A 12,765-nucleotide genomic window follows, 5' to 3' on the forward strand; every position below is an offset into this window, starting at 1 on the left:
TCAAGTAATTACTACGAAAATCGCCGGATTCATTTTTTGTGAGTATATATTAATGTTTTTTATTCAACTCAAAATGATGTCTTATTTCGATATTAAGTAATGAAAAATGTATATTTTATGTCAAGATACTTTATGTCAAACAGTTAAAGACCATTGCAAATTGTATCATAAAAATTAAAGGGCTAGCATATCCCCTAGGCATCGTTTTAGTCGGTTGATATTGAACCAAAAAAAAAGTTCTCAGTGCTTTCAGCGCTTCGAACAAAACCGTTATGAATCTGACTTTTTTCAAAACAAAATAATCCAAAAATATTTTATAATGAAAAAAATGTAGAAAAAAGTTGTAAATTCAATTTCCCAACACACAGTTTATAAAAAATATTTTATTTGCATCAATAAAACTTAGGAAAACTACAATTATTTCACTGCAAACGATTCCCACTTGAAATTTGAAACAACAACACACTTGTCACTTGTCAATATGGCGAATGGGTGTTGTAACGGATTTTTGTAAGATGTCGCTGTTAGTTTCGAAGTTTCAAACTTCAAATGGGAATCGTTTGCAGTAGAATAATTGTTGTTTTTCTAAGTTTTATTGATGCAAATAATTTTTTTTTATAAACTGTGTGTTGAGAAATTGAATTTACAATTTTATTTTACCTTTTTTTTTATTCGAAGATGTTTTTTATTTAAAAAAAAGTCAGATTCATAACGGATTTGTTTGCGGCGATGGTAGCGATTCAAGCGGCATATGAACGCTACTAAAGCGGCCTTTTAAAGAGGGAAAGTCACGGCACTATGTTTAAGTCCCGTGATGACACTTCATAAATGGTTTATGTGTGTAAGTGTCGGAACATCTGTGAGCTGACACTTTTGACAGCAGTCGACTCACTTGCAAACAACTTCACACTGAACACCCGAATTTGAATTTGAATCTGAATTGGAGCTGTTCTGTTAAGAAACAAGAATTTATTTATTAAATGTGAACTCAATTGATTATAATAAAATTTGATCTACCATATTTTTGCTCTGTTTAGAACTGAATTTTTTTTAATAATTTGAAACGGTAATAGTTTGATTTTACAAAAAAAAAAAAAATCGCCGAAAATCAGCCCAGTATGTTGTTCTTCTTCACTGCATGAACAGTAATCGGCATTTAATGAATTTCTCCCTTTGGAACGGATTAAATTGACTATCTATTAAACTTTATTGATTAACAGTTACTGATTGTCCGAGCGGATTGAAATAAAGTATTGAATCAATAGATAATTTGCTATTTGGTTTAGAAACTGCTACTTTTCTAGGTGTGTAAGGTAAGATATTTGTCAACCCAGTCCGCAAAACGTAACGAAACTTTGTATGAAGCGCGTGCACACGCTTGTAACGATGATTTTATATGAAGCGCGTGCATAATTCTTATGCACATTTGTACCCAAATTCGTGTGCACAGTTGTGCTTCGAAATGTGCATCTATTTGTATAAAAAATATACATATTTTGTATGTGCACAATTATGCACAAAAACTTTGTATGTATTTAAATGTATATACACAATATTTAGACACAATTGTGCACACAAATCAAATGTACTACAAATCTATTTGAGCCTAAATGTGTACAAACTATTCCATAAAATAGGCACGCATTGCGCACTGGGAATCAAACAATAAATGTAGAGTTTTATTATGAATTCATCATTTCTCTCAAAACATAACGCCAAGATCTGGCTAAATAAATAGTTTCGATTGAAATAAAGTATCAAATCGCTGTTTATTCAATTTAATATATGGGAAGTGAATGTGATCATTTTTGGTATAAAATTATATTGTTTGAAAAAAAAAATAGAGTTCATTGAACTGTTCTCCTTGTTGCATCATCATTTTTTATCGAATTTTTTAATGCAACTATCGCAGGCAACTATATCGGTTGATGTAACAAAGAGAGCAGTGCAAAAAATGCATGAAATTTTTTTATATGTAAGTCGTTGAGTTAGCGATGATCGTCTGCGTTGAATTCTTCCTGGCTGAATGGCACTTTGGTCTTGGTGCACACCACCCGAAACATTAGCACCGCCCAAAACGATATTGGCTGTAGCACCAGAGACTAGTGAATGAAAAAGGCCAAAAGAACACATAAAATTGGTTTTTTTCCATTGTATTTCAGTGAAAGAAAAACTAACCGGTCAATGGTCGCGGTTTGGTCGCTAGTTGCACATCAGTACGGCCCAAAACGATATTAGCTGGAGCACCAGAGCCTAGTGAACGAAAAAGTCCAAAAGAAAACATAAAATTAGTTTTTTTTTCATTAAATTTTGGTGGAATTTTAGTAAATAGTGGAATGTGTTTGTATCTTTGAAGAAGAAACAAAATGTTCGAAAAAAAAATTGAGAAATCGTTGAACTATGAGAGAATGAACAAAATTAATAAAAAGTTCAACAAAATAATTAACACTGGTGTTTTCATGAAAAAATAATCAAATTTCTTTTTATCTTTTATTTCGAATCACGTGAAAATGTAAAAAGGTCCAATACTGAATCCCTATTGACAAAATAGAACCTTATAACAAGCGCATTTACAAATACTTCCAAACTAAACCGTATAGATGCCGTTAGAGCATACAGTGCTGAATATTTTCCATTTATAGCGCATATTGTTGACACAAATCCTCGCCCAGTAAAATACCAATGCATGGTTTGTACTCGAAACTTCACTGGCGAAGTGGAAAAGAAGCTGCATGAATTGAAGTGCAAAAGCCTGCGCAACGATTGCTATCTGTTCATGAGCTACTCGACGTACGATAAATTACATCTGATGTTGCACATGCGAATTCATCACACGGGTACCAAACTATTCCTAAAACGCAACCATAAATTATATATAAGCTACAAAGCTACTATTATTTGGAAATCCTTAACAGAACAACATTTCTATACTCAAATTTATTGTAAACGATTTCGAAACATTCAATTAAGATAACTTTAGCAAAAAGGTTAAAACTAACTACTAATTCATTCAATACTGCTGAAAAAATATGAACTTAACTCATACCATGGTAAAGCTCTTTCAATTTATCCTTAGATAACAGTTTTCACGCACTAAATCCAATATTGTTCAAATTAATCAAAGATTTTTTTAATTTTCAATAAATAAACATTGTAAAATATAAGCAACCGTTTTTCTTTTTGAATTCTAGACTAAAGAATTTTGGCTAACAATTCTATCGAAACAATGAATCTCCATGGAATAATTTTTAGAGGAAATAGAAGAGCTTTGGCATATTTTCCAAGTTTTTGTTCTATTTGCTCGTAACTGGCAAAAATTTCAACAGCATAAAATAGAAAAAAACCAACAATTCATTCATTCTGAAGTATTTTCGTCTTTATAGTTCTTCTTTGTGAACATTTAAAACTCCTTCAATATCATGGCTGTCACACTCAGTGTGAACAAGCCTTTGCTTTGCTCAATGACAGCCAATTTGTCGCGTTAATTCGTTACTGCTGTCAATCAAGTGGAAGTGTCAAGAAGTAAAAGCCATAAATGCGCAATTTCAGAGCGCGCGTGTCTCATTCGATGCTTTAATCATCGGGGCCCGGAAACGCGTAGTTATGTTCTGTGTGCTGCCACAAGGACTACGCGCCCCACGTAGTATCTATTACGATCTATTACGTTTCCCAACAAAAATGAAAAATATCTTCAGTTGCTTTATGATTTCCTGTAAATGTTTTTGAATATTAATTTCGCATTTTTTTCAAATGTTTTTTTTCAAATTACTTTTTCAATGAACATTATTTGAATCTAAAACTCGTTAAGATAAGTGACTTTTTGCCACTTTTCCGTTCCAATGATTCCTGGATTTTTCAATTTGTTTTCTCACGCCATTGTAAATTCTACTCAAACTAGGCCATTGAAACCCATGTCTAGGAACTTCATTTTCTATACAAAAATTATCTAAATAAATTGAATGAAATGTTAAATGAATGTTCAATTTTGCCTGATTTTACGTTTAGCATTGGTGCTACACATGTTTTGTTGATCTCCCAGTATATAACGTACTAGAATAAACTGATTGAAACTAGTACAATTAGCATTTGCCACCATTTTTATTTAATTGTTGTTCATATTTTTGACATTTTGAATAGTCAAAATAAAATTGAAGTGAGGTTTATTTTTTCTCGTTTTGTCGGGAGTTGTTTTCCATAAACATATGTGCCGTAAAAATTAAAAATTAAACTTTGTTGAACAAATCCCAATCTGAATACAAAATGAACAAATCCCAATTTGTGGATCGGTACGACGAGTGCAATCACTGGGTCGCTTTCGACGGTAAAAACTCACGGACTCGATGCAAATTGCCTCATTGTAAGGGCTTTACACACGCCTTTTGCACAAAATGTGAAGTTCATCTCTGCTGCAATCTATCGCGCAATTGTTTTTGGGCTTATCACACAAAAAATTGGATTAAACCAGCAAAACAGAAGAAGTTAACAAAGCAAGTGAAGCAGCCGAAGAAACGGACAACGAAAAAAGGTGGAACAAAACAAGTCGGAACCGTCGAGATTATGCGTTGCGGACAATCTTTGAGCGCTCAAATTGGTAACAAAAAAACCACAATCGTCAGTCAAGAGAAGTCAAGTGCACAGACACCAATACTCAGAACTGCTAAGTCAACCACAAACCCAACGCGCATAATTGGAGAGAAGGTGACATCGTCAAAACGAAAATCGGTTGATGAAACGATAAAGGTTCGATCTGAGGATTTGGCGAGTCTTCAAGATGTGTGTAACCCCAACGCCAACATTGTGTTACATCAACGTCAAAACCGTCGAAAAACAAAACTTCAAGTGAAACCAAACTTTGATGAATTTGAATTCATTTAGATCAGTGATTAATTTTTTCTGTAAATTTTGACCGAATTGTACTGAATTGTAGTAAATATGCTACATAACGGCATTGAGACCAATGATCGTAAATGACTAAAATTCGCTAAAATTCGTTTATTGTAAAGTTTGACCAACATCTAACTTATATACTACGATATTTTCTCCATTTTCATTTTGAATTTGACACCATATACATTTGTACACACTTGACATCACTAAACATTATTTATTTATTATCAAAAATTGACGCTATAATTACATGAAGAAAAACCGTAATTGTATAATCGAAATGAATTGAATTGTAATTTAGAATAAAGTGGTCCACATTTATTAAAATTTAATAAGAATAAAAACAAAGTAGAATATTTTCTAAATTGGCATATTTTATTTTTCATCATCAATGTTCTGCTTGTTTATGGCTTCGTAGAACTCGCGCGTTTTTAGGTTTAGGTTCAGGTTCAACATCGTCGTTTTGATTTCGGGTATGTTTACGTTTACGTATTCCAGAAGGTTTCCGAGTAACAGCTGCGATTTCTGACAATTTTAAACAGAGTGTTAATATGGTTGTGTAATTCAAAAAAATATATCCTATCGAATTTAATGGCATACAAACCTGTTTTTGTTAATCGGTGCAGTTTTACTACACATTCACGGGTCTCATGAGTGTTCAATGAAGAGTTCATGGTGGGTGGAACTATATCTGCAAGAAAATATTGAAAATAATATGTTAATTTCAGAATTTCTAAACCGAATTTCTCTAACCGTTTCTATTCATTGATTCCTGGATTTTTCGTTCACTCATTTCACTTTAAATTCAGTTGATTTTCCTTCTTTGTAGAGATGACAACAATCATTTTACAAAGAACCACAAGGAAAATCAAGTTCCAATATTGGTTTTGATGGCCTTGTTTGGATAGAGTCCAGATTGAAGTGAAATGAGTGAACGAAAAATCCAGGAATCAATGAATGAAATGGGCTCAAAAGGGACAGAAGTTCTTCGAAGATCGCTACCAAACTCTCAGATCTTCATTTCTTTACTCATGACAATGGCCAAGAGCAATTCCAACACAATTGGACAAGCTATTCGAGTCCAGTATAAAAGAAAAATTGAGGAACCTCTTCATTGAAAAATTAGAAATTCTACCTTGTAAAGTATAGTTTACATGTGCAGAATGTGTACTATCGAACTTAATGGCATACAAACCTGTTTTTGTTGATAGGTGCAGTTTTACTACACATTCACGGGACTCATGAGTGTCCAATGAAGAGTTCATGGTTAGTGGAGCTATTTCTACAAGAAAATAACGGAAAATAATATGTTAATTTCAGAAAGGCATAGAAATAAAATTTGTGCAACGAATATTTCTTGAAAACAATTTAGAATATAACTTTTCATTTTGCAACATTTGAATATACCTGCTTCGGCAGATGATGGTTCCTTTTGCTTATCGACCAGTTGACTATTTTTTGTTGGACATGCCATTTCTTTCGTTTCAATGTCGATTTCTTTCAATACTTTTGAAAATTGTGTCTTGAATATTTTGATGTTCGAAAAGCATTCTTCAATTGGACACTTGCTTAGGTCAAATGCAAAGTGTTTACCAACTATGGTATAGCTATTGTGCATTTCGTTGAACATCTTTGTTAGAAGTTGTACCTGATTATCACATTCCAATGAAAAAGGCTTCATCACCTCGACAAACTTATCCTCAGGTAATTTGGATTCATGGCCATATTCAAGTTCCTTTTGCAGCTTTTGTGACGATGTGACTATGGTTTGAATTGTTTCGTTAATCTTATCAAAACATATTCTTGCAGCATCATCCACATGAGTTATTTCTTCTCCAAAATTCAACAATTCTGGAAACTTTTGTTGAATTGTTTTCACTATGAAATGTAGAAGAGTCTGTTTGTGTTTTGCGCTTTTGATATCGTGCAATTTCTTCAAAACTTCTAAATCAAAGCCGGATGCTTTACCATGTCCAGAGTTCATAAAATTACCGATTGTTAAAATGAGGCTGAGGATTTCACCAAATTTTTTGCTTGAAATAATCTCTTTGCATGCAGTCGTACCAGCCTTCAAATCAGGTTCAAGATCTTGAACCAAATCATTGAAACAAAGTTTAAAGTTCATGCAATTTAAGCGAGGTACAATTCGATCAACCTCTCCAAGACGTGCAACAAACTTTTCCACATTTGACAATTCAACATTTTTCTTGTTCATTTCACAAAGTTTCTCTATTTTATGTTGTGGTAAGAACTTGATGAGTGTCTCAATTAAAGTTGAATTCAAATTGGAGGTATCACAACGTAAAATCTCCTGTTTGATTTGCTCGTATGTTGCAGTTTTAAACAGGGCATGGAAAGAAATCAATAAATTCTGTGCAGTATTCCCATCCAAAACTCGCAGAGAAATTGACTTTGCACCTGAACTTGAACTTTCATTGGTATCAACATGTGGAAGTGAAAATCGTTGTTTCAAACCATCAAAAATATCACTATCTTGAGCTACACTCGGAAGACTTGCCCAAAAACAATCTTTTGGTGGATTTTTTATCGCCTGCCAATTCAGTTTTTTCATCCGCTCTTTTGACGTTGGTGGATTTGATGTAACTGGAAGAGGAGGAGGAGGAGGAGCTGGTGGTGGTGGTGGTGGTGGTGCAGCTTGCGGATGTTGTGTAGGTGTTGGTGTGTTTACTGGAATAGAAGTCTTATTCCCTGGTTCAAAGTCTGTACGGAAATATAAATAAACTGATTAAGTATACCATGACGCTCGATGCATTGTATTGTAAACTATACTTTACAAGTAAAAATGATCAATTTTTCAATAGAGAGGTTCCTCAATTTTTCATCCAATTTACTTGGAATTTGGCATAAATAACTTTTGTGGTACAATAATAAAATTCCAATATCCAAATAGCAGTTATATCGGAAGAAAAGCATAGTTGCAGAATAAAATCTTCAATTTTTCACTGATTTTTGAAGGTGGACCAAAAAATTTGTTTGGGAAGTACTCGAATAGATTGTCCGATTGTATTGGAATTGTATCTGGCAACTGTCGTGAGTAAAGAAATGCGGAACTGAGAGTTTGGTAGCGATTTTCGAAGAACTTCTGTCTTTTTTGGGCCCATTTCATTCATTGATTCCTGGATTTTTCATTCACTCATTTCCCTTCAATCTGGACTCTATCCAAACAAGGCCATCAAAACCAATATATATTGGCACTTGATTTTCCTTGTGGTTCTTTGTAAAATGATTGTTGTCATCTCTACAAAGAAGGAAAATCAACTGAATTTGAAGTGAAATGAGTGAATGAAAAATCCAGGAATCAATGAATAGCAACGAGCTCAAAAATAATAAAAGTCGTTCAAGATTGCTACCAAACTCTCAGATCTTCATTTCTTTGCTCATGGCAGTAGCCAAGAGCAATTCAAACACAATCGGACAAGCTATTCGAGTCCAGTATAATAGAAAAATTGAGGAACCTCTCCATTGAAAAATCAGAAATTCTACCTTGTAAAGTATAGTTTACATGTGCAGAATGTGTACTACATAGTGAACTCCAGATGCATAGTATATAATACAGCATATGTAGCAAGGCATTGCACTTGTTACGCATATATTTTATATATTAAAAACGAGAATTTGCCATTTTCCATAATTATTTTCCCCCATTTTCTCTCAAATTCCACTTTGTAAAGTATAGTTTACATGTGTAGAATATGTGCTACTAAATTCAAATATATACACGGTACATGACGACATAATATTTTTAAATTCAAATTTGAATTATACGCTATCGAATCAAACTCGATCAAACTTTCAATGCGTGTAATTGAAATTTGAACTTGAAAATTGATGTGTTGTCGTGTTCCGTGTATACAACTGAATTTCACTATGTAGCACAAATGCTACAAAAGTGCTGTACTTTGCAAGGTAGAATTTGCGCAAAAATAATTATGGAACATTGCAAGTTTTTGTTTTAAATGTATAAAATATATTTTTAAAAATTGTGTAGTCTTAAATATTCGTTAATATTAAAAAATATTTGTATGCATCGTATGAAAAACAACTGTAACATTCGTCCATAAACTGAGTGCACAACTCGGCACAACTGTTCATTTGATTGAAGAGCAAACTAAACCAAATTGTTATGAAAATACTTACTTTTATCAATTTCCATTATCTGTGAAGTACTTTGAATAGAATCTGAGTGAAAATAAAACGTCTAACTACACAAAAAAACCACTGAAAAATAGTTTGTGGGCTGAACGGGTTTTGAAATATACTCTGAGGCGCTCTGAGGAGAATACAGATGAAACGAGATGAAGCATAATGACAAATCGTGATAAATACTTTTGGCGCGTGCAATATGTACAGATATGAAGCAAAATCTACCGGTTCATGGGTAAATATGACCCGTAAAATATGAACCGCATTTTTTACGTAAATATTTAATCTTCTTTTCTTCGTTTTTCTTTAATGCATTGAAATAAAAATTTGTATTAAATATTCATTCAGCTTTATAATAATTAAAAACCGTTTGAAACTTAAAATTTTAACTTAGTAAAGAATTTATTGAAATATTTAGCATTTTTATATAGCACTTATGCTACATATGAATTTTTGGCGACTTTTAGACAAAAATCGAAACAACATATATTAAAGATATGATTCACCAGACGTATTGACACTCTTATCATTTAGTTTGATTATAATTATAAATTTTATAAATAACTTGGCTGATATTTGCGGATATTTGAATACGAATTTTGCAATTTCGGTTCGGGTCGCTTCAATGTTAATCGGTTTTTCAAATTTAAATATGGCAGCCCATTAATTTTAATGACATTTTGTGTTCGTGTATGGTGTCAGTTTAACTGTTAGTTTCAATACGAACACTTTTTATACTAGATTTTGGTTTGGTTCAGTTTGGTTGCAGCGGATTGCAGAGTTTTTCAAAAATCGTATCAAGTGCTTTGTTTCGAATTATTTCGGAAATTAAAAATGGAGGAGGATCACGATGATAATTGTAAGCGAAAATTGATATAATCAAAATCGATCAGAATACTATATTTCCCTGATATTTTTTAGTAAATATTGATGACGATGACATTGACAATGCTTTGTTGCAAAACCTGAAAATTCGTTATGACCGTGGTGCAATTTATGTAAGTTTTAAATAGTTGTGAAAAAAGGTAAATGTATTTTATATTCGATTTTCGTTATTTCAAAGACATTTACAGGAAAGTTGTTGATTGCAATAAACCCGATGAAAACACTTGATTTGTTCTCCAGAGAAAATATGGAAGCTTATCAATTGAAGCCTAGAGGATCGATGCCGCCCCACATATATTCTATTGGTAAATAGTGCAGTGGCAATGAATGTGTGAGACATATTTAAACTTACGTAAACTTATAATAATGATTTCTTTGTGCAGGTACTGATGCTATGAATGCTTTGCATGGAAATAACAAACCGCAGTGTATCATTGTAACGGGGGAATCTGGTGCGGGTAAAACAGTAATTACACACCATCTCACACAGTTTATATGTAATAGCAATCCAAATCGCGAGTATATCATGAAACGTGCTGCTACTTCAGCAAAATTATTGGCTATTTTCGGAAACGCCGAGACACCCGAAAATTCCAACAGTAGTCGTTTCATCAAGTTTTTACAGGTATTTGAAGATTTGTATATTTCGCCGGCAAATCATGCTATATGCATTTTCCTGATTATTCTAGATAAAGTACAATTCCAAAAATGAAGTATCAAGCATATATACGTCCTATCAACTTCTTGAAATAAGTCGTCTATGCGGATTAACTACATTCGGATCCAACTTCCATGTTTTTTATTTACTCACTGTTAATGCACCAATCAGTTTAAAGGATAGTTTGGGACTAATAGATCAGAATTTCAGGGTGAGTCTTCCATAAATCTGCTTTAAATTACCTTGAAATTAATTAACGTTGTACACGCATACATTTATTACATCAAATATACGTTTGGTTCTAAACATTTTTATATAAAGGTTCTAGCACCGAAGAATGCCAACCATTTGTCTCCATATAACTTTGACGATTTAAATCATTCCTTGGATGAAATGGATTTATCTAAAGCTGCAAAAGAAATGATATATGGAATACTAGCTGCCATTCTACACCTATGCAACTTGGAATTCAGTGATGATTCGTATGAACACGCTGAAATATTAAACGTTGCATCTTTAAATTTCGCTGCCAGATTACTCAAATTGGATTCTGATGAATTATCTGAGGCACTAACGAAACAAAAATTAAAAACTGTTGCTGAAACCTCTTGTATTACGTAAGTTAAATATAATTTATTACCAATTTTTTTATAATTTCATTAACGAAGCATGTTTTCAGAATGCCACTGAATTCGTGTAATGCGATGAGAACTCGAGACTCTATGGTGAAGTCAATTTATAAAAGCCTTTTTCAGTTTTTAATCGGTAAAATGAACAGAACTAACTCAGAGTCAGTATCTTCGAAATATATTGCGATTTTGGACATTGCGGGTTTTGGTATGAAAATAGCTTTTTACGTAAATCACAAATTTATACCTGATTATTTTTCACAGAATTAAAAATATTACAGAATGTCAAACTATGGGTCAAAATTGCTTTGAACAGATATGTATAAACTACATAAATGAGACAGTTCAACAATTTTGCATACGCAAGCAGATTATAGAGGAATTAGAGTGGTATGCCGATGATGGTATACATATTCCAGATGTAAATTATCTAGATAACAGAGAGATTTTGGGTAAATTTAATTTGTATTTTCCACTGTTCAATCTTCAACAAATATTACAGCATTTTTTAATATAATGTCTGATTTATAGATCTTTTTGAAGACAAAACAAATGGAATATGGTCACTGCTAGAAGACGAAAGCAAAAAACGCAAACCATCGAATGAAACATTTTTTCAAAACCTTATAACGAAGTGTTCAAAAAATCCAGCATTTACTTTGCCAAAAATTTCAAAAGAAACCAACAAAGCTAGTTTTGTTATAAAACATTTCTCAAAAAACGTCTGTTATTCAGCGGTATGTGAACATCTTTCATCCATTTTATAAAAAAAATCGTAAAAAAATAAATGCAAGTTGCTTGTTTGTTATTTTCAGGAGAATTTTGTCCAGAAAAACACACAATTTGTGTCAACAACCATTTTGGATATAATTAGCAAGTCTTTGAAACATTTTAAGGATACAGACTTGCTGAATCATCCAAATGACTCAAAATCAATTACACTTTGTTTGAAGAATGATTTGGGCAAGCTAATGTCACAACTAGATGGAAACGTAATTTTTTGTTTGGAATAGTTTACATAAACGGCTTTTGTATATTATTTCTAATTCTAGGATTCTCACTTCATTCGATGTATCAAGCCGAACAATGATGATATCGTCGATTTATTTGAATACGAAATCGTTAAGTCTCAACTCCAAGCAAATAGTATCGTGCCATATATTAATTTAATGAAAAAAGGTTATCCAACCCGAATATCATACATCAAATTACTTCCGAACTTTGATAGCTATTTATCCAAAGAGATAACTACGAATCAACGAAAGCTGGCAGAACTTTTACTCTTGACTCTTGGTTATGAACCACACGATTTCAAATTGGGAGAAACGCATGTTTTTTTTCGTCCCGGTAAAAGTAGTTTGTTCTATCAATGTAACATGTTGGACACAGATGTTTTGAGAAATCTAGCATCAGAAATCGACAGCCGAATTAAGAGCGAAAAACAGCAAACCATATCTCAAATAGAAGACAATAACCATATCGCAAATAGAATACAAGTTGAGGAATCGATTCAGTTGATAGATCATCTAAATTGTATGTTTA

The 12,765-nt window shown here is 32.7% G+C and overlaps 2 protein-coding genes across 2 annotated transcripts; one reads left to right on the forward strand and one right to left on the reverse strand.

The window, feature by feature from the left end:
* Positions 1-2,178: 2,178 nt before the first annotated feature.
* On the reverse strand, positions 2,179-9,061 carry LOC129571497 (protein diaphanous-like; the record flags this gene model as incomplete). The annotated part of the gene is made up of 5 exons (XM_055451301.1): positions 9,046-9,061; positions 6,295-7,608; positions 6,083-6,169; positions 5,492-5,578; positions 2,179-2,253 (listed from the first exon to the last, which is right to left on the reverse strand). Coding segments are annotated over exons 1-5 (1,579 nt in total), but the record flags the coding sequence as incomplete, so codon positions are not given.
* A 556-nt stretch (positions 9,062-9,617) lies between these two features.
* On the forward strand, positions 9,618-12,236 carry LOC129571496 (myosin heavy chain 95F-like). The gene is made up of 9 exons (XM_055451297.1): positions 9,618-10,049; positions 10,115-10,241; positions 10,320-10,561; positions 10,626-10,805; positions 10,916-11,211; positions 11,274-11,431; positions 11,505-11,675; positions 11,755-11,960; positions 12,039-12,236. The coding sequence occupies exons 2-9, from the start codon at positions 10,151-10,153 to the stop codon at positions 12,234-12,236; spliced, it is 1,542 nt and encodes a 513-aa protein (XP_055307272.1). The 5' UTR covers positions 9,618-10,049; positions 10,115-10,150.
* The last annotated feature ends 529 nt before the right edge of the window (positions 12,237-12,765 follow it).

Source organism: Sitodiplosis mosellana, unplaced genomic scaffold, assembly GCF_009176505.1.
Source record: "Sitodiplosis mosellana isolate CC-2019 unplaced genomic scaffold, AAFC_SMos_1.0 Smas_scaffold_2641, whole genome shotgun sequence".
Lineage (NCBI taxonomy): Eukaryota > Metazoa > Arthropoda > Insecta > Diptera > Cecidomyiidae > Sitodiplosis > Sitodiplosis mosellana.

Excerpts from the sequence above, each read along its gene's own strand:
- LOC129571496 (XM_055451297.1), top strand. The coding sequence starts at position 10,151 with ATGAAAACACTTGATTTGTTCTCCAGAGAAAATATGGAAGCTTATCAA. Across the intron at positions 11,432-11,504 it reads TTTGGACATTGCGGGTTTTG|AATGTCAAACTATGGGTCAA; the intron begins GTATGAAAATAG and ends AAAATATTACAG. Across the intron at positions 11,961-12,038 it reads AAAACGTCTGTTATTCAGCG|GAGAATTTTGTCCAGAAAAA; the intron begins GTATGTGAACAT and ends TGTTATTTTCAG.